The 20409-nt window shown below is 41.3% G+C and overlaps 1 protein-coding gene and 1 long non-coding RNA gene across 5 annotated transcripts; one reads left to right on the forward strand and one right to left on the reverse strand.

Moving 5' to 3' along the window:
• Window positions 1-3187: 3187 nt before the first annotated feature.
• Window positions 3188-16218, reverse strand: LOC124072709 (zinc finger protein 646-like). Of its 4 annotated transcripts, none has more exons than XM_046414315.1 (7): window positions 15982-16218; window positions 13361-13620; window positions 12914-13160; window positions 9778-9867; window positions 8295-8507; window positions 8079-8213; window positions 3188-5207 (listed from the first exon to the last, which is right to left on the reverse strand). In XM_046414315.1, the coding sequence occupies exons 1-7, from the start codon at window positions 16114-16116 to the stop codon at window positions 5040-5042; spliced, it is 1248 nt and encodes a 415-aa protein (XP_046270271.1). In that variant the 5' UTR covers window positions 16117-16218; the 3' UTR covers window positions 3188-5039. The 4 variants fall into 4 exon arrangements, with proteins under 4 accessions (XP_046270271.1, XP_046270270.1, XP_046270269.1 ...); XM_046414314.1 differs by having other exon boundaries at window positions 8031-8210; window positions 15982-16217; XM_046414313.1 differs by having other exon boundaries at window positions 8031-8213; window positions 15982-16217.
• Window positions 16172-19148, forward strand: LOC124072713. Its single transcript, XR_006845582.1, has 4 exons — window positions 16172-16486; window positions 16634-16660; window positions 16765-17253; window positions 17429-19148. It is a non-coding gene; the product is annotated as an uncharacterized LOC124072713 (long non-coding RNA).
• The last annotated feature ends 1261 nt before the right edge of the window (window positions 19149-20409 follow it).

Raw genomic sequence — 20409 nt, forward strand, 5'->3', positions numbered from 1 at the left:
ATTTTAAACTCCCTTTAGCTTTTGTTAATGATGCCTGAAATGACTTAAGCTGTTTATTCAATGCGGTTAGACGAGGACTGCAAAGTAAAAAAAGCTTACAGTAAATAAATCTAAATGCTCCTTCTCCCTTCCAGTTCGGGTCACTGCTGCCACCAAGCGGCCGAGGCGCGCAACTGCGACCGGGCCTGCGGGGCGCTGTGGGCGTGGCGGCCGGGGCCTTGAGCTGGGAGGCCTGCTCAGGCACAACAATAATTATTCAGTCGTAACAAAATATCGTAATAAAATATAGGCTGACCTTTGTTTTCATATTTTCTTATCATGTATTAATTTATATTAAATCTTATTATGCCAGAAACTGATTTTGAAACATCATCCTCGGTTTTCATGTCTCTCCTCGTTACTATCTACATTACGTTATCAAAATGAATCTGACCGAAACGCTATTTTTTTTTTGCTCAAAATAATTCACTTCTATAGTATAGATATTTGTCGATTTAACGTGTGCTCTATTGGTAACCGAAAGGTATTTTTGTTTTGACAAATGTAACGTTTCCGGTTGGTCACACCATTGACACAGCTGTTACTAATAAACGCGCTGAGTATGTGGATCATTAGCCGACATAAATCATTTATAGTATTTGTTGTTTATTGCTGGTAGCCTTAGCGGCCGGTTTTGAATCACCGGGGCTGGATGAGCAGAGGCCCTGAAACGCCAAAACCGAGCCTGGCTATCGAAAAGGTGAATGATTTCTTATCAATAACCAGCGTCGATATCGAACAATCGTTCCGTCCGCCGACAAGTCGATATTAATTCACCGCGATCCGCACCCGAGTCTCGCGCGGCAGAATACTTCAAAGCCTTTAATCGGCCCGACAAAGGCGCGCGGGTCGGCTCATTCACTTCTTCAAGAGCTCAATTCCATCGCGCGTCCCCGCCACGTGCACGCAGTTTAATGGAACGTATTGACATCGTGGAACTAAACTGACGACACCTGTCGCCTTTAGGATGACGCAAAACATTTGTCATGTCGTTTAATAATCACTGAACGTCAAACAAGAATAACACCAACCAATACCAGTTGAACATTTAGTCCAGTCTGTGATCTAAACACCCGGTTTAAGTTAACTTAAAATGAATACAGTAATTAAAAATAAACTTAACTGTGTTTTTCCTCATCAGAGCGGAAATGGGTTAATATCATGAAAGCTCGGTACATTTCTCACGCAGACAACAAGATGTCGAACGACTTGCACCACCCAACCCTATCATTTAATGAAACCCATTAGATTTAAGTCTGTTTTTGACTAAACCTGACTGAAAACCCTTCCAGTCACTCAGGAAAAGCCTGCCATTTCTCTCTCTCTTCTTTAGAAGTACCGGGAGGGAGTTGATATTATTGATTAACGCAGGGACGATTTTGTCATCCAGTAAACAGACAAAGCACAGAAGGGGATGTGTGGTGAATGTTTGTATCATTTATACCTTGATGAAACTTAATGAGCAAAGTTTAAAAGTATCTTGACGGATTTGAGAGCGGTGAGCTCAGCTACAGATGGTCAGAATCACGTGGGGGAGCCGGAGGAAACACAAAGTGGACAAAATGAAGCTTTTCGGCCACCAGATTTAACAGCATGTCTGGATCCATATGAAACCTGACTAAGCTTCAGCAGGTTTGTAAAGACAAAAAGAAGAAGAGGAGAAACTGCTGCTAAAGGTTCATCTGTTAAATACCAACTTGAATTGGGTGAATACACGTACTTACTTTGATGACATCGCATTCTCAATACACAGACAGCTTTGCAGCATTAACTGCTTCCACCCTTCTGTGCAGACTTTCCACACGGGTTCTTCCACGCCAGCCTCATCCAGTCATGTCTTTATGGACTTCCCCAAACTGTTGCCACAAAGTTGGAAGCATATCATTGTCCAAGATGCTGAGACATTAAGATTTCCCTTCACTGGAAGTGAAGAGCCAAAAAAACACAATCCCATCCCAATACTTTTGTCTATATAGTGTACTTATTCCTTTAGTGTCTTCTTTCAATTACATAAATGAACATATCACCCCCTGGTGGCTATTTACAAATTCTTCAGCAGTGGCCAGTAAACATAAAATCATATTACACATGGGGTCAGATTAACTTAAGTCAGTTTTGGTTGTCGCTTACTATCAGATAACTAATCAGAAGCAGTAATACACACTGCATGTACCGATAACTGCTTTTTGCCTAGTTAGAGTTCAAAGCCAACATATCCTCAATGTAATGGTGACTTGTAGCAATTCTGCTTCTACATGAATACAGTTGACTTCTCCCTGTAGTCAAAATGTGGATAATATCAATATTCGAAAAAATATCTGCAACAGCGTTTTGAGTTATTTTGAGCGTCTTTCCATTTTCTGCCATTTTATACTTTTGCTTTATCACATTTCATTGAAAATTACTGTACTTTTTACACCACATTTGCTTGACTGTACTCTGCAGATTTAATTAAGTAATACAATATATAATCAGTAAATAATGTAACATTAATTTAAATTTCTTTTGGACACCCAAGTGGAAACTCAGCCACCTTTATGAACTTCAGCATTAAACTGGTGACCACATTAATGCATCAGTAATACTAATGACATAGGTCTATGTTGTTCTAGAATGTTCAACTCTACAAGTTGTTTTGCATTTGGTACTTTTAGTTAAGTAAAAAAGTCTGACGTGTTCTTATCACAGGGGTACTTCTACACTGTGGTATTATCTATTGTAGCAACATTACTTATGTACAAGATCTGAGCACGTCTCCTCTACACACTGAATTTGTTTTGAAAGATGAATTAACATTTGATAATCGACACCACTAGTGAAAACTAAATCGCTACCGAGTAAACATTACAAGGTCTTACCAAACACTCACTTGATCGGGTGCTGCTGTCCACATCACACAGTCTTTGATCGACAGATGAAGTTTGCTCACAACTGCAGGAATTTGGACTTTTTCTTCCCCCCATTATGTGACCTTGGAAACAGAAGCTGACAAGTTGTTTAGCTCAAGATAAATTCCATTTCTATGTAAAATACAAACATCTTTTCAGTTCTCAGATAACATTCACAAAAAACAGAAGAAATAAAAATAAAAATAAACTGACAGGTAGTGGCAGTCAACTCACCTTTTACGTAAGAAAAGCACCACTGGTGGTGATAATAATAAAACATTTTATTTGTATAGCACTTTTCTAAATACTCAAAGACACTTTACAAGGAGAGAAAAAGCAACAATGAAAACATGTCATGAATAAAAATAGAAACAACTTTAAAAAGAGATAATACAATGTCAGTAGAATTGTGGGTATTTCAATGAACACCATGTTAGCGAGATAACAGAACTGAACTACATACTGGATCCAGAGTTAAACTGCTATTCATTAAACTGACCAAAAAAATTCACTTCATCTTTTGTGTGTGTGTGTGTGTGTATTTGGAGTTATCTGGCAAACTGTGGCTGGATGCTTATTGAAACACCCGGGCAGGTAGGTGTTACGAAATCCATCCTGGGAGCAGTGAGACACAGGCATGACATTTTCTACAGGAAAAGCAACACTGGATGGGGCGTGTTGGAGCTGAGGTGGGGTCCAGAGCTGCGGACATACTGTATTTTTGGCCACTGTGGCTTCCAGACGCAGCCATGTTAATGGGCTCCAACATGGCCCAGTGCTGCTGCTAAGTCACTGGTGATGATGAGTGAGTCGCTGATGTAAGGCAATGTTACATCTTTACAGTCGACACAGCTCCAGACAGAGGGAGGGAGAGACAGGAAGAGTTATACAGCACTTGTTTCAAAGTGCTTTAAGGTGAAAGGAACAAACATGTTAACAGTCAGTCTGGAACCCCCCAGGAAAACAAAAACAAAACAAAAAAAAAAACAACAAAAAAAAGGAGGTTATGTTACTAAATTTGATTCCCAGCCAACAGATTATTAAAACTACAACAACAACAAGCCACCAGTCGGATGCAAGTTTAGAAAAAAGTGAGCTTTCAGTTGTGTGTTATAAAGAAGGTAACGGCACCAAAATGTCCTCATCGGTGGTTGTGGCTGGGGGAACACTGAGGTCCTTTTTTATTATTATTAATATTTCTTTCTTTTTTTTTTTTTTTCCCCAACAGCTTCAGTCTTCACAACACACAGAAGCCAAACTGTACACGTCAAAACGGTCTGTAGAACAACAGTCAGCTGAGCTGTTTCCGTCGTGGTCCTTGCTGTTGATGCTCGGAGTGGAGGGGAGAGGTTCGTTTGGGCGCTGTAACGTCAGAGAGAACGGAAACGGCCTTCTGAAATAGTCATGACACCTCCTAACGCACAATATACACAATCATCTTTCTGGAGCACATTGAAGGGGTACAGTAAAAAAAAAAAAAAAAAAAAAGTTTCCCCTTCTCCTTTTCCAGAATCTTCATTCGACCAAAAAAAAAAAAAAAAAAAAAAAAAAAGTCAGGTTTTATGTTCAAAAACATATCAGGCTGAAGGGAGAATTTTGTCATGTTTAATTTGACAACTTGGCGCCCTAGAATCCCTCGTCTTTCAGGGTTTGGTACACACTCTTGATAAAAAATAGCCTTTTGTTTCATTTAACATATGGAAAGAGGGAGTTCAGGGTGGGGGGGGGGGGGGGGACACTATTCATAATGGAAAGGATAGATAGTTCATAACTAGAGTGGGAGAGGAGAATGGGGAGACAAATTCTTAGTGAGAGGACAGACATTTTAACTTATATCCAGTACATGGCATAGATCATACATGAGGATCAAGGCAACACATTTTTTTAAACCTAACTACTCAGTAATCAATCTCAACTAGTTCTCAATGTGCCCTTCCCCGTTCCCAAACACTACGTTCCAAAGGAGGGGTGAGGCAGTGGAGGGGCGTCCCAACTCCTCCCTCCTTGATGCTGGGTCCAAAAGAGGAGGAGAGGAGGAGGAGGAGGACGTGTTGGGTTTGGGGTGGTGGTGGTGGACGTGACACGAAGGGAGGCGGCTGGTTCCCGGAGGTCTCATTGATTGTAGAGGGTACGCTGCTCCCAGGGCATGGCCTGGATGGTGCGTGGCACGGGGGAAGGCTTGAGCGTGGGCGCTCCGTTCGGATGGAGGGAGTGGCCGATGGGGTTGATGGTGGTGAGGGGCCGCTGGGGGGCCAGAGAGAAAGTGTCCTGGTGCTTCGGCTGCAGAGGGACAAGAGGCAGACAGAAAAACACAGTGACATTATGTTAGAAAGGAGGAAAGGTTAAGAGGAAAATAGAGGAAAAATACAACAATGATGACGAGGAGAAAGAAGGGATGGAGAAAAGCAAGAGTAAAACGTGACACACTAGTGAAGTTCAGATGGAGGAGCAAAAGGAGAGTCACAATGAACATGGAGAGCAGGGCTGCACATATCTGAGCAGCTTTGTCTCTTTTCTGTTGCCGTAAGGACTCAGATCTTTCATGTTCGGCAGGTTGACGCAAGAGAAACTAACTAACGCAGTAACTGTCAGATGTACTTTCTTACTGATATTACTAAATTAACTTAAAATTACAGTAAGTAAGGCAGTAATGTTGTGTTTAGAGAATACTGGTTTAATACAACATCTTAGATCAAATGAGGAAAAGAAAAGAACATGAGCAGTGAGGTGATCACACAGGTTTACTGGCCGGCTCCCACCATTTACCATTTTCATCCTCTCTCTTTACGGCCTTCTTTTAGTGTCTTTTATTCCGTGGTGACGTAAGCACAACACAGCTGCTATTCAGCATGGTGGAATTATATATTCAATTATAAGAAGTATAATTGACAGCCTACACAAACAAAAAAAAAATACTTTCATAATAAAAGAAATTGTTAAACTTTACAATTTCCTCTCAAAATAAAGCACCTGGAAAGAGCTACAAATAACAATTAACTGAAAATGAGCTGTACACTTACTGGACTGGACTTACTTTACTTTACCAAACAAAACTGGTGCAACAGATTTATATGACAGAATTAATGTCAGTTACTTTAATCATTTTACAGTATGTTTATAGGCTGAGGTAATTTATCAGATTTCTAAAGCCCTTGTTCTCAACTATGGAGATCATCTGATGATGATCATCCAGGGCCATGAATTGCATAATTTTCCTTGTAATTGCTTTGGTCTTTTCACTGCTCATACCAAGGAAAGAAAGGAGAGGCTGCTGGCTTGTGTTCAGCACTGAGCTCTGGCTTGCTTAGCTTTAGCCACTTTTCCTTCACTAGCTTCATCAAACTGGCCATGTTCAGCTGGGCGATGGTGTTTTCAATCGGTGGATCTCTATTAAGATTACATTTTAATAAACCAGATCCGACCTTTCAGATTTCTGTTGTTTTTTGTTTTTATTTAATTTTATTTGAAGATAACTTATCTTTAGCCTAATTTTAGGTTCTTCTTATGCTTTTAAATGTATCTGTAACGCAGGATATTCTCAGTATGGCAACTCGATAATGAATTGTACATTCAACGAGGAAGTCGACATTAAATTACTAGATTCTTGTTGATGTGTTTCCCACATTACACACAGTGTGTAACTTCACATAAAGTGACTAATTTATCAGTATAAAGACCGTGACGATGACTGTCGAACATCAGACTTTCATTTCAATACTTTGTGGACCTGCAGACTCTAAGACGAAGATTTAAAGAATTCAATTCACATACTAAACTTAATGCACTCTTGACTGTTTACCCAGAGAGGACATCATGAATGAACTCTTTCAGTAAAGACAGTTTAAAATGAAATGTGATCCATGTACAGCATGGAATGATTAGTGTCAAAGTGTGAAAGGAAAAATTAAGTTAGCAGCTCAGCCCCAGGTTAGTAGTGACCTATCACCAGAGAGGATCCACAGTTCAGAGCCAGGTTTATTAAAAAAAAAAAAAAAACAACCTCATCATGCGGATTTTAGTCTGCTGGGCACCGTGAGCAACCGTGACAACAAAGGTTCAGCCTCCAACTACTCTAAAAGCCACTTATCATTCCTTGCGAATCTATTGGGTGCCACCATCAGCAGGCAGATAGTGCTACCAATGCTAATAAGGCCTGAATTGTTTTTAGTATCAGGGTATGAGCCAGACTGGTGGTCAAACAGTTTAACTGTGACAATGTCAAATACTTCTTCAGTATCCTACTGAATATTTGACCTGAAACCTCCCATTTATTGAAATATTTGGTTTAGTTAGTGGCAACTAAATTTCTTTGACTTGACCAAATTGATTAACTGTGACAGCTCCAGTCTAGTGATGCTTCATTCTGGTTGCTGAGCTTATATTAGCAATAGTTACAGACTCCAACACATACAAAAAAAAAATATATATTTTTTTTTTTTAAAAAAAAAGGCTAACACAACCAAACCTATGAGACTGTGAGCGTGCAAAACATTTCTGTACATTCTGGATTGTCTTTGGTTACAAAAACAAGCTCTTCTTCCCCCCTTGTCGGCTGAGCGTGAGGAGTTTCAACCTTCGCACTTTCAGACTGACGAATTCATCAACTGAAATGATACAATTTTCAGATATTGATGTGATGTGCTTAAAGGGAATGGATTCCAAATATTGTCTGCTATATACTAACATAACAGCTTTTCTTAGTTACTACTGAAGGCTGGAAAATGACGTCGGCTCACACTGCAGCGTCTATGCAGCTGGACATTTTTACTCGCCAACCTCATAAGAATCTATTTCCCTGATGTTGTGCAAAATTCATTTTTATCAGTGTCCCAAAATATTTTAAATGAAAAGAGCAGACTAAAACCCAATGAAGAGAGCTAAAACCGTGCCCACCGGGTGTCTCTGCACACAGCTCTACGTCTCTTTATCTTATCCCACGTCTAAAAACCGCCAAGAGGAGACCAGACGCGAGCTGTGAGCTGAGGCTCCCAGTGGACACACTCAGATATTAGTCCCTCTCTCCTGATGTTAGTAGCCAGAAAGGGAGAAGGCAGCTAGCCAGCAGAGAGCAGACGGCGGGTGTGTGGCGGCTCTCTCTCCTACCATGGGGTTGGCGCTCAGCCTAGTGTATCCCGAGCTCATCTCCTTTACCTCAGGCACCAGGGGCTGGAGCAGGGAGTAGGAGGAGGACGGGGTGGCGCTGGAGGAGGAGACGTGTTTGTTGGAGGATGAGCTCCTCATGCTCTGCTGGCTGCTCTGGGAGGACACCGAGCTGGGACGACCCTGCTGGATCAGACACACGGTCGCTCAGAACAGCGAAACTGCTACAGACATGTAATGATGGCCCAGGATTGGCTCTGCTCCTACCTGGTGGGGGTCTGGCACAGGCTGGCCGCTCACACCAGCACCTTGGCCTCCCTGAGACATGGGGGAGACGCAGTGGGAGGGCAGAGGTTCTTGCTGGCCGTGTCCTCCATGCTGCGGCTGCATCATGGAGTTAGCGCTGTTCTGCTGCTGCTGTTGCTGCTGCTGCTGCTGACGGCGAGGAGTATTACTGAAATTGGAACGACGACTGCCAGACTGGGGGAGAGAAAGTCGACAGAGAAAGACGAGAGCAGGAGGAACTGTGTGAATCATTCCCGTCTTCACGCACCTTGTTTGTGTCAAATGCATGCCAGTAATGCACACAGAGTTGGTGAGGTAAAACACAGAGCGGAGGAGAGGTGACAGATGAATGTGATGAACACTGAATCAGATTCCTCAAGCTTCTTGTGCCGTTCAGTGGAAACGTCTAAAGTTAATTCTGTCTTATACACTCAGTACCCTTCTATAGCCTGTCTCTCTTCTACTAATATGACGAGATGGAGTGGTCAAGTTGTACAAACACACATACACACAAACAGACAGACATTCACACAAAGTCATTCTAACAAAGCTAGAAATAAAGCTAGACTGACTTCCAACTCTAACATGAATCCATAAGTGTCTAACCTGGACAACTGCTCGCTTGTAAACCTGTCCCTGAAGCCTGACAACTACAGGATTTTTACTGACAATTTAGAGCTACAGTGCAAGTCCACGCTTTAATTTTGCCTCCTCATTCTTGTAATGTTAAGCCTGGTAGGACAATTCTAAAACAGCTTTTACAACTTTGGTCTTATTTTCATCGTTCCGACCCCCATTCTAATCCAGCAGTTCCACTTTACAGAGCAGATACCTTGGCAAGGCAATGTGAGATGTAAAATGAACTGAGTAGAACTGGTTCACAAGTTGTATACAACTACTAAAAAGACACCATTTTTTCCCCACAACTTCTCACAGTTATTTTGGCAACAGCAGACAGTGGGGAGTGTTATTATTAAGGGGCCCTCAACACTTACATGGATGTTCAGGGTCTGGGATTTAGACCAGTTTAAAATCCAAGCTTTATACAGGTGGTCAAAAATAGAAAAATAAGACCTAAGACTGAGGTAAATTGAATTCTCCTCACTTTGATGCGTTTGGAACTATTAATCATCACAAGTTCATTGTTGCGCCTTTTTTAGATGAAACAGTCAGACAGCTGCTGTGACAGGCATTAACATTTTGCCTTTGTGTTAAAGTTAACATTGGCAGCAGCGTAATAACACTGAGACAGAAGGCTGCACTAAGGGAACAATCCATCTTGATGAATCTGTTTAAAAGCCGCATAAAAGCAATTTGACGCATTGACCACAGAGGTGATCAGCAGTGTACCCGTTTGGACCTGACTAACAGCTACGGTTCAATCTGCTAACACCGCCTCTCTTACTTACACTTTCACACTCATACACACAGACACACACACACGCTCACTCACGCTCACACCAACCTGGTTTTTGGCCGCGGCGCTGCAGCGGTGCTGGGCCAGGTCCAGCATGGTTCGGTAGCTCTTAAAGCAGGACGGGCAGTTGAAACGGTTCTTATGAACCAACCCCCACGCATACACACAAACACATACAGACACACACACACACACACAAATTCGGATTACTATACTTGTAGGGGAAATTCACTGAACTGTATTCATTCCCTTATCATCTAAACCCTGATCCTCTCCCTAAACTTAGCCTAACCCTGGTCTAAACCTAACTACCCAACATGCTGTCACTGCACGAAGGCTGGAAAACAGCAGGATGCTTCTAAGACTGTCGCTGGAGAGGACAGAGTCAAGAAAAATGTGCTTTAATGTGTGACATGCACACACATCATCAAAGCAATTAACAAAAGATTGCCACACATGCACACACAAACACACACAGAAGCAGTTCTCCTGCATAGGGCTGCCTGTTTCACACACCTGCCACAGAAATATTAACACTGTTCCACCGCGAAGCGTTAAATGTGCAGCTCTGCGGTCAGATATTTGTCAAGAACAGCTTAGAAATGTTTTTTCCCCGGCCGCTGGTCCCCACATGTGTTTTTTCCTGATTCTGTACTTCCATTTCAAGTGACTCTTTTGAAGACAGCCTTAATATTGCTTTACACAGAAACAAAGTGTGACAGCCTTATGGCCACCAGTTTGAATTAATTCAACTTTTCTGAGAAACATCCATCACTAAGGGGTGACAGGAAGAATTTCCTGTCTTTTTGGACTGTTGGTTAGGCAAAAGAAGCAATCTGAAGATACCACATTTGGCCAAGGGAAATTGACAATGTTCACAATATTGACCTCATGATTAATTAAATTACAATTGAAAAACTGATCGAAAACTGACCGAAAATAATCTGTACATTAATCCATAATGAAAATAATTGACTTGCAGCTCTAACGGCGACATGAATGGGAGGATTTTTACTTGTGGAACCAGAGCTGAACTCCTCCTCTTTAGCAACTCTATCAAGACCATTCAGACGTACTGATGAACAGGATTCAGCTCAACAGTATTTTAAACATTGAAACATGATATGCAATAGACAACACACTTCCCTGGCCATCAAATCAGTTATATGGAGAAAGCCTGGGTACACACTTCTCCCTTGTAGCTCACATTACAGTAGTGCACTCAGCCTACTGGGTCTCCCAACCTTTTTAAACTCCTTTTCAGTTTTTCTTTGTACAAGCAGGCTTACAGTCAGGACCATGTATTTGTGTACAATGTTAGGTGTAAACATACAACAATAGGTGTATGTGTGGGGGGAGTTGTACTGAATACTGAGAGGGAGTGAAATTTGTGTGTTGTACTATATTTTTGTTAGAACTATCATCTTGATTTCAATTACATGCAGTTAATGTATTGTAGAAACCCTGGCACACACACTCAGCATCGATCTGACCACAGGCAAGAGTCACCAGACCGTAGCTGAATCAAGGTGTTAGTTCACAACTCTTTCCACTCAGACCCTCACACACACACAGACCCACACAATTAACAGCTTTATCAGTGCCACTCTAAAAGGGCATGAATTGTAGGGTTTTAGTATAATATTCTAAAGGGCAAGTTTCACTTGAAGTTCCTTTATAGATTTACAAGATTCAACAGTGAAGCTGTGAGATTCCGACCATAAAATCTGTTAGGACGAATCAATAGAACAGCCAACATAACTGGGCAATCAGATGAAAGATACTCAGCTAACACAGAGGAACAGAAGGGTGACGTAACTTGAGAAATGGCCGTTTAACATTTTGAAGGCTTCTAGAAACAATTGAGAGCTTATTTAGTTTTGTGCACACAATGGGGGGAGAAAAAAAGGCACACAAAACAAGATCTGTTTTTATTTTTATAGCTTCTGTACTTTCAATACTATAAAGTGCAGATATTGCATTGCTTTAAATAAGTGGAACCGAAAAAGGCTTTTAGTAGGAACTCCTTGCGGCACAGAGCCGAGGAGTCTAATATTAACCCGAACATTAAAGTTTAAAATGCTGCTGCAGCCTTCCGTGCTGCCACTCAAGAAGTCACTGCACAGCACAAGTTCTCTGCCTCCTGCAGACTGAAGCCCCCCCCTCTACTAAAGCAACAACATGTCAGAGCTGGAGACATGGTGTGCTGCACAGAGACAGAGTCAAGCCCTTAGGAGATTGCTGGAGGGAAGGTGATAGTGCCACTGCATAACAGCAAATCATCAAACTGATTATCTTTTCATTAAATAGTTGATGGAAAGCTGTGATTAAAATATGGCCGTGGAATCAGGGCATTTTCGGCGGATGGAGGTTGAATGGACAGCAGCTTTTATCAAGCGCGACAACCGCATAGCATTATATATTACATTTCTTTCCCAATCTGGGAAGGAAAGCTCTTTAAAAGCAAAGTGTGTCTGAGTTTGGAGTTACAGCTGTTGTTTCCATGTGTCTGCTACACATTTAATCAACATTTAGGTTAAGTGAAGTATCCGACATTGCTGGACAAAACCTAATTCAGTGCTGTTAAGTGTCCCAACATGAACAGCTGAGAAGTTTGTTTGGGAAGTGTTACAGCACCTATAAGAACATGCACTGTAATGGTGGTCTTTTCAAACCAGTCACTGGACTGGTCTTTGTCAGCTGGGGTCATTAGGGGTATGTTATCTTGTGCTAAATATAATGTACATACAGTAAGATGTTAATACAATAACATACATAATTCCAGCTAATGTCACTGGTTTAGGTAATTTTAGATTTCATAAATCAAATACTACAGTTTAAAGACAAGACTGAGACTCCAGCTGTTTATAAATGATTAAGGGGAGAGAGGAGTCCTTGAAAGGGGACAGCTGATCAGGGTACTGTGCTATGAGCAAAGATTTTAATCCTCTGCTAAAATCTATAAAAACTTGATCACAATATCGATCATACTCATTTACGTAGCAAAGCAAAACATCTTCTAAATTTAAACATCTCATTATATTTCATTCACATAATCAATTACGAACACCCGCACAGAATGAGCCTCACAGTGTTGGTAAATAATATAGTAATGCATCCCAACACACAACATCACTGCGGGCTTCATCCTCTCTTCACAACACCTTCTCAGACCCAAACCCACCTGGTTGGTTGCAGCAGCAGTGCAGCGATGCTGAGCCAGCTCCAACATGGTCCTGTAGCTCTTGCAGCAGGAGGGACAGTCGAAGCGGTTGGGGCCGTCATCGTGGATCCTCTGGTGGTTGCGGAGGTACCTGGCAAGGCGGAAAGCCTTCCCGCACAGGTCACACATGTAGCGTTTTTGACCGTGGATTCGCATGTGGTTGCGCAGGGACATGTAGTTGGTGTAGGGCTTGTTACAAAAGTCACACCTGAGTATCCAAGAAAGAAATATTGTTAAGGTTAGGAGTGAACAGGGATACATGACATTCCAGACATTTATCTCATGAGTGAAGTGGTAGAAGATCTTACCAACAACATTTTGGCATCTTTACAAACTATAACTGAAAAGAGTTACTACTTGGAACATAGGGAAATCCTAATCATCCAAGTAAAGAGTCTCGCGTCTCACCTGAAGTCTCCAGTTTTGTGGGTGAGCTTATGGTTAAGAAGGGAGCTGGCGTGCTTGTAGGCGCAGCTGCACAGGTCACAGACATACGGCCTCTCGTCTGACTCCATGTCATCTGACGCTGTTGTCGCCGGTGCTGGCGCCGGCGCTCGGGACTCCATGGAGAGACTGGAGCTGGAGAGTGACGCTGAGGAGAGACTGGAACTGGAGAGGGCTGCTGAGGACGAAGGGAGCTGATCGCACCAGCTGATGGCCGAACTCGGCTGTCACAGAAGAGAGGAGTACATTACTAAAACATGCGTATATCAACATAACACTGATGTGCATCATATTTTCTTGGGAACTGGAAACTTATGTGAGTAGTACATGACTGAAACTATGAGGTCTGTCTTCAGACTTTGCCAAAAATTACAGGTACACACAGTTCTGTTCAAGCACTGGTGTAGGGAGTAGACTTGTGTTGTGTGGTGCATGATCAAATTCCAACTCTAACATAAAATATGGCTGCACCCTGACAAGCCACTAACCTTACACTGCGTCATAAACAATCGGACACTTGTAAGACATTTCAGATGAAAATGTTCTGCCAGTTTAAAACTTTAAAGAAAAAGGCAGCTCAGCACCACGGACAGCAACTGTGTCTACATTAGAGATCTGTGTGGGCCTAAATGCTGGCCCATACCAGCGTACAGCCAATCTGACCAAACTGAATGGTGCTGTTAAAGGTAACCCACAAAGCCACATCCAGTACTGTCTACTAGCCAGGCTAATGTAATACTCGGGTTTCACTGTGTCTTTTCTTTTTCGCTCTGAGTATCTGCTTGCAAAACATGACGAGCATGGACCGAGATGAATGGCCCAGTCATACAGAGAGAAACCCAAAGATTACATTTAAGAAGAACCAAACACAGCCTGAGCCTAAAGCTTTACACAACAAAATGGTCAGCCTTCATCACCCAAATAACACAAGCTTGTCCCTGCTCGGCTCTGACGTGCGTGCCCAGATCTGCATATGGATACATCCTCACAAAAACGTTGGTTGGACATCACTACTTTACTGTAACCTAAGAAAACAAGTGGACACCAATTCAAGAAAATTAAGAAATCATCTTCATCACTTCGACAGCACAGGCCACACGTTTTGGCCATGTTATCAGATAAAATTAAACAATCTAGCTAACTATAACATCTAAGAAACATATAAAATCAACAGCTCTCTGGCAATGCAGATAAAAACCAAATATGGGTTTGTTATGGATGAGCTATTGCACTGGATTGCATTACATTTTACAGGTTAACCAAAAGAAGTACAGACAAAACAAAGCAACAGTAAAGAAAGAGAATGCTCCGCGTGAATGTATGATACTACTTGCTTGAAAAAACTGACTGATTGCTTGTTCTTTAAAAAGGGGCAAAGTCGTCTAGAAGGAATCTGCTTTTCACACATCAGCTTTGAAGGAGCTGAGATGGTGTACGGACATACAACAACTTTTACACAGGTGCTACCGTGTGTCCTGCAGAAACAGAACGAACATCAGTGATTTTAAAATCACTGTGAGAATGCAGTGAGAGCACACATAGCTTTGAGACTGACAGGAGAAAAATCAGGTGTATGTGACACCCAGTGCTGCTTATTCCTCTTAATGATAAAAGTGTTCTCAGAGTTAACATCAAAGGGAAGTTGGGTGGTGTTTGTTTTTGTTTTGTTTTTTTTAGTGCGAAACATAGTTGACATAGAAGTGTGTGAGGCCGGCTACAATCAAATATAGAAAAATGTTTAAAATTTAGAAATCAATATGTGGGTGTCTGTGTGAGCTGTGCAGATAATCTGTCGGCAGAGAGCGACCATGAATGAACCGTACAGTCTGGCATCACAAAGAGGTCTTTCAAAGTCCTCCGCGGGGCGTCTTCCGCTCCCGTTTCCTGTGGGACAGCCTGGTCGTGTTTACTTTGCGCTGCTCGCTAACAATATTGGAGGCCTAGCAGATGCACTTCTGCTTCAAGTGTTAAAATTTCTCTCGTGAGGTTCACAATATTCAAGTAGACAATTCAAAGTGAAGTTTTGTGCACGGCTCTGTCCGGCACAGAAACGCTGATTTGGAGCGCTATCTTGTTTTGCACGGGCTTTGCTAGTTAGCTGTACTCCGTCTGGCTGAGGCAGCCAGTGTTGTCTAATGTTAGCATTAGCTTGGTGATGCTTGGTTACATTTACATGCATTTTCCTAACCAGCTAGAGACTTTAAACAACACGGCGACGCCATGGTGCTGGGGATACAAGTCCACTTTCACTAAACCCTTCATGGGGGACGAAACAGATACAGAATGCAATGGCTAATAATTACTAGCCACATAGCTCGGCAGCTATAGGAGACCAACTAGGCCAAGAGCGTCTCAGCATGACGACTGCTACGATAGAAGCTAGCGAAGCGGTGTTATGACATAACCTGCAGCTTTGTATGACTCAGTGACACTAAACTACATTCAGTTAGACACAAAATAAACAACCCTGCGTAAAAATGATACTTCGTCCCGTGCTCAGTCAAATGTTGCTCCATTAGCCGTTTGCTATAGCTATTTGTTGGATGCACTCGCTAGCTAACGGTGGTGGCAGCTGGCTTTCTTACTCCGGAGTCGTTCGGATCCTTTTTCCAGAACAATTGAGAGCAGTGGCCGAAAGACTCTGTCGATGTCACATAATTCACTCCATTTCTGTCTTGAAAGTCTCCATGTGTGTTGCCGGTATTTGTCCTGGCATACATCGTCGCTTTTCGGATTCTTCGACTTTTTCTGACTGAAAAGAAATAGGGCCGCTTTGTAGGGATCTCCTTCCGAAAAGAAAAATATTTCTTCTTTGAAATGAGCGTTTTGGCGGCGGACATATCGAAGCATACGGGACATTACTGCCGCCTATTGGACTGGAGTGTGAGAAAGCGAGCAGTGCCGAATGTGCATTTATACAGTTAATACGGATATTTCCCCAAAATGTGTATAAGATATTGATAAAAATAATTTGTACAACAGGTTAATCTTTTAAATTTCGTTGTTAGAACGAATTCAGCACTGGAATGTGACTGTTATGTAGTTGCTTGGACTTTATTTCTCTCTCAAACACTCATGGAAACAGCTTAAGTAAGTGTAACTCTGCTCTTTCGAGAATTTTGTTTTAATCTGTCATGTTTACCTTAGATTTCTGCCCCCCAAAATAGTCTTTTTCTGTGTAACGGCTTATTGCCCTATGAGCAGTAAAAACATCTTATTTCATTATTGATTTCCCAGATCTCTTTTAGATGAAACATTGACCAAGTATGTCCCAATATTTTATACATTATTTTAAATTCTTAAATTCTTTTGCTGATGATTAATCTCTCCCTCTCTTAATTTTTCCTTTCTCTTTTTTGTCTGAGCAGCAGGGCCATTTCAACATGGAAAGTATGGCGTGCTTGAACATGATGTAGGGCCATCCTTTATCGACCGCACGTGCAGCAGCTCATGATTCAGGTTCCAGTTACTGGTAGCCATTACACTCAATTGTGCTTTCATTTGCAGCAGTTCTTGCCAAGGTTAGAAACTATACACAGACAGAGCTATCTTCAGGACCGCTCTTTCCATATGGGATGCCTCTGACAGCAGTTTGGTGCTCAAAAAATTATTGCACATCATTATTATTATTATTATTCTTGAATATACAATTTCTTTTTTGTATGTGCAGTGAGTCCAACTAAATAAGCATCTTTAAGGCTTTGTTCTGATCTGATGTTTTTAAAGTATGGTGGTGGTTATATATGATGCATGAAAAATACCATTACTTATATCAGAATAAGTTTAGTTTGACTTGTATCTCTCATTCCCAATTTGGAACACGGTGGCGTGAAGAGGCTGAAGCCGGGTCAGAGGAAGTATGTGTGTGTGTTTAATTGCCTTAATCCATAATGTAGTACCAAAAGTACCATTCTAGTTCTTGTTGTGATGCTGTTGTCAGATATTATTTAACACACAGGTGTTTGTTAATATATAAATTAGAAATGTAACAGGTTTAAAATGATGTTTTGTTGTCTTTATCTCCCCAACAAGATGCGAACTCACACTGGGCCCAAACATAGCACACAATAATCTCTCTCTGTCCAAGGACAACAGGAGACAGAGGTATTGGAGAAGCTTCCTTACCCTGACCATCTACAGCGATTTTGCCACTGGAAACTGGTTTTGTGTAGAGAAGGTTTGACTGAGTGCAAAGGATGGGTTAATGTTGGAGTGGCACGCAGAGCCATCAGAAGGAAAGGCCAGGATGACGACTGCTGGATCGGACAGAATGACAAGTCCTGGGGTCTGTTATGTTGTGATAAGTTCTCTGCTTGTCACAAAAACCGAAGGGTAGTCATACCCGTCCAGTCACGCTTTGACGCAGGCAGAGTAGCAGTGTATCTGGACTGGCCTGCTGGCATTCTGTCCTTCTACAAAGTGTCATCCGACACACCGATCCACCTCCACAGCTTCCACTGCACAGTCACTGAACCTCTCTATCCTGCGTTTGGGATTGAGTTAAAGTGTCAATCATCAGTTTCTCTGTGTCAGTTAATATCGGGATGCTTTAACAGAACAGGACCACTGTTGATGTTGTTAGTAATTTCTGTGATTTCCTACTATGACAATAAAACTTTGAAGAGGGTCTGCAACTGTTCACAGTCTTGTTTAAGTTCTCAAAGTCAAATTCTACTTTTAACTGTTTTGGCACCGGCATATTTCTAATAGTAATGTACTAAATTAAGATAAGATGAACTTTATTGATCCCACAGTGGGGAAATTCACTTGCTGTGGCAGCTCACAATTAAATTAAAAGACACCTAATAGTCTAAAAGCACCCAAAATCAGTTTAAATAGCGGTGACTAAAGCCATGTTCAATAGCAATGAGCAAAAAAAGGAAAAAAAAAAAGCAATTTCTAAATAAATTCATCTGGTCACTGTTTGGTTTACAAAGGAATTTTGGTTTTGAGTCAGCTCTCTAGCAGAGCTATGAAACCTGCTGGAGAGACAACAAAAACCAGGCCACATTTGTCATGCCAAAGCAAATGGATTTTATTTACACATCTAGTTTGGATAAGATGGCCACCCATAGTTCCATGTGCAGTACACAGGTAAAAGAAAGTGAACACGTGAGTTGTGACAAACATTATGCTTAATATTATTACTCCAGGTATATACTTTGGCTCTGACACTTTCAAGTGTGCTATATATTATTGACTGCATATTATAATCTACAACACATACTTTATTTCCTTATGTCAAAACTCTGAAAAGAGACTTTTTTTTAAATAACTGGAATGACTTGCACATAAATAGTAACTAGATTCTGTACAACATTTACAATGTATGAAATCACAAAAACTGTGTCATAAAGTAAAATATAAAAAAATGTAAAAAAGAAAAAAAGAAAAAAGAAAAACCTCACAATGGCAACAGTGGACAAAATCATAGCAGAGTGCTTAAGTAATATTTTTCATACCTCGTATGTAAATCCACAAAACCTGTGTAAGATCAAGCAGATAAACTATGATTAAAATCACTAGGTGAACAATTTGTGCAATGAAGCAAAACCTTTGTTAGTAACTTAATACAGTGCTCACAATACTGCTCTCCTCATTCTGACACACCACTCCGGTGCGTTCTTATGTAGGTCACACTGTGGGCGTACGTATGTGAGACAAAATATTAGGCTAAGTATATATTTAGGTTAAATTATATGAAGGTACACTAATTTACAACATAGGTAGAATAAAGTGACTCCCACAGACACTTAAGGCTTAATAATCAACTGACCTTATTTTAAATCAGTAGGTTGCTTATTTTAAGTGCTTTTATTCTGAATATGGTATTTCTATTTAAGTATTTGGAAATAATCATTGCTCATTCATGTGTAAAATCTGACTTCTGACTTTGTGTTTTTAGGATAATGAAAAGTGAATAACAAGTGTACTGTTGCGGTGGCCTGCGGAGTGTTGTATGCTCAGCGTTAATCACCAAAACACCCTGTGGGGATTCTTCACGTCTAATAAAGCTTGAGTGCATTTTCAGTTTTTCAGTGTTGTTAAGTCTTACATTGTTTATGTACATGCTTGTTGTTTTCTTTGCTGCCTTTGCTCCTTACATCTGATAGGGCTCAGTGGCTACAAACTGTCAACCAGCGTACCAATTAAAACCAGACAGCAGGACGTAAACCCAGCACAGCTCAACTTTTACAGTCATCATGGTTTCCAGCTTGTCAGCTCTTGTTGTTTTGTTAAATTCATGTAGGGGATGCAAATGAGCCAACACATCTCTGTATGATGAGTTGGATGGCTTGACTAAAAACAGAAAGTTAACCCTGAGCTACAGAGTTTCATTTAGGAACTATTTTCTTTCTACCAAACTGCACAGTATCGTCCTGCAGAGGAAACGTACATCCACTCATGGACAAGAGAGTCGTGCTCATGGCAGGGCGGGATGTAAACCTTAACGGCATCTTCCTCAGCTGAGCTTTAATGTCAGTTAGCCTCTCATACATGAGTAGATTCACGCTTCCTTCTGCACAGTGATAGAACAGGAAAACAGCTTCTACGCAAAATTGCTCACAACAAGGTCTGTGGCTTATCTTGAGCAACCAGTTCATGATCCGTCAGAGACACTCTGATCCATTTTTTGAAGTGTCATCCAGTTCCAAACATATAAATAAAACATATATGGATAAAGAGCACTACAAGTAAGAAGAACCAAGTACTTTTGATTTCAGGGGGGAACTGTCCTTTAAAGATTTGGCACATAATGGTGGCTCTTTGCACCTCTTAATACTCTAACATGTGGTCTTTAGAAACCCATCCTGCGTAGAGGTTTTTAACACATCTCTGAACTGTCCATCAAAAGCTCAATGACGGTCACTCAACATTGTGAACACCACTGAAAATTGATTTGGTGTAGCATGCAGCATGTATTAATCATGTAGACATTCAGCTGTCTTGAGACAGCCAATTTAAAGGGTTAGAAGCTAAAAACGGAGAACTTGAGAGGATGTCACCTAAAA

The sequence above is a fragment of the Scatophagus argus genome, chromosome 16 (assembly GCF_020382885.2).
Source record: "Scatophagus argus isolate fScaArg1 chromosome 16, fScaArg1.pri, whole genome shotgun sequence".
Taxonomy (NCBI): domain Eukaryota; kingdom Metazoa; phylum Chordata; class Actinopteri; family Scatophagidae; genus Scatophagus; species Scatophagus argus.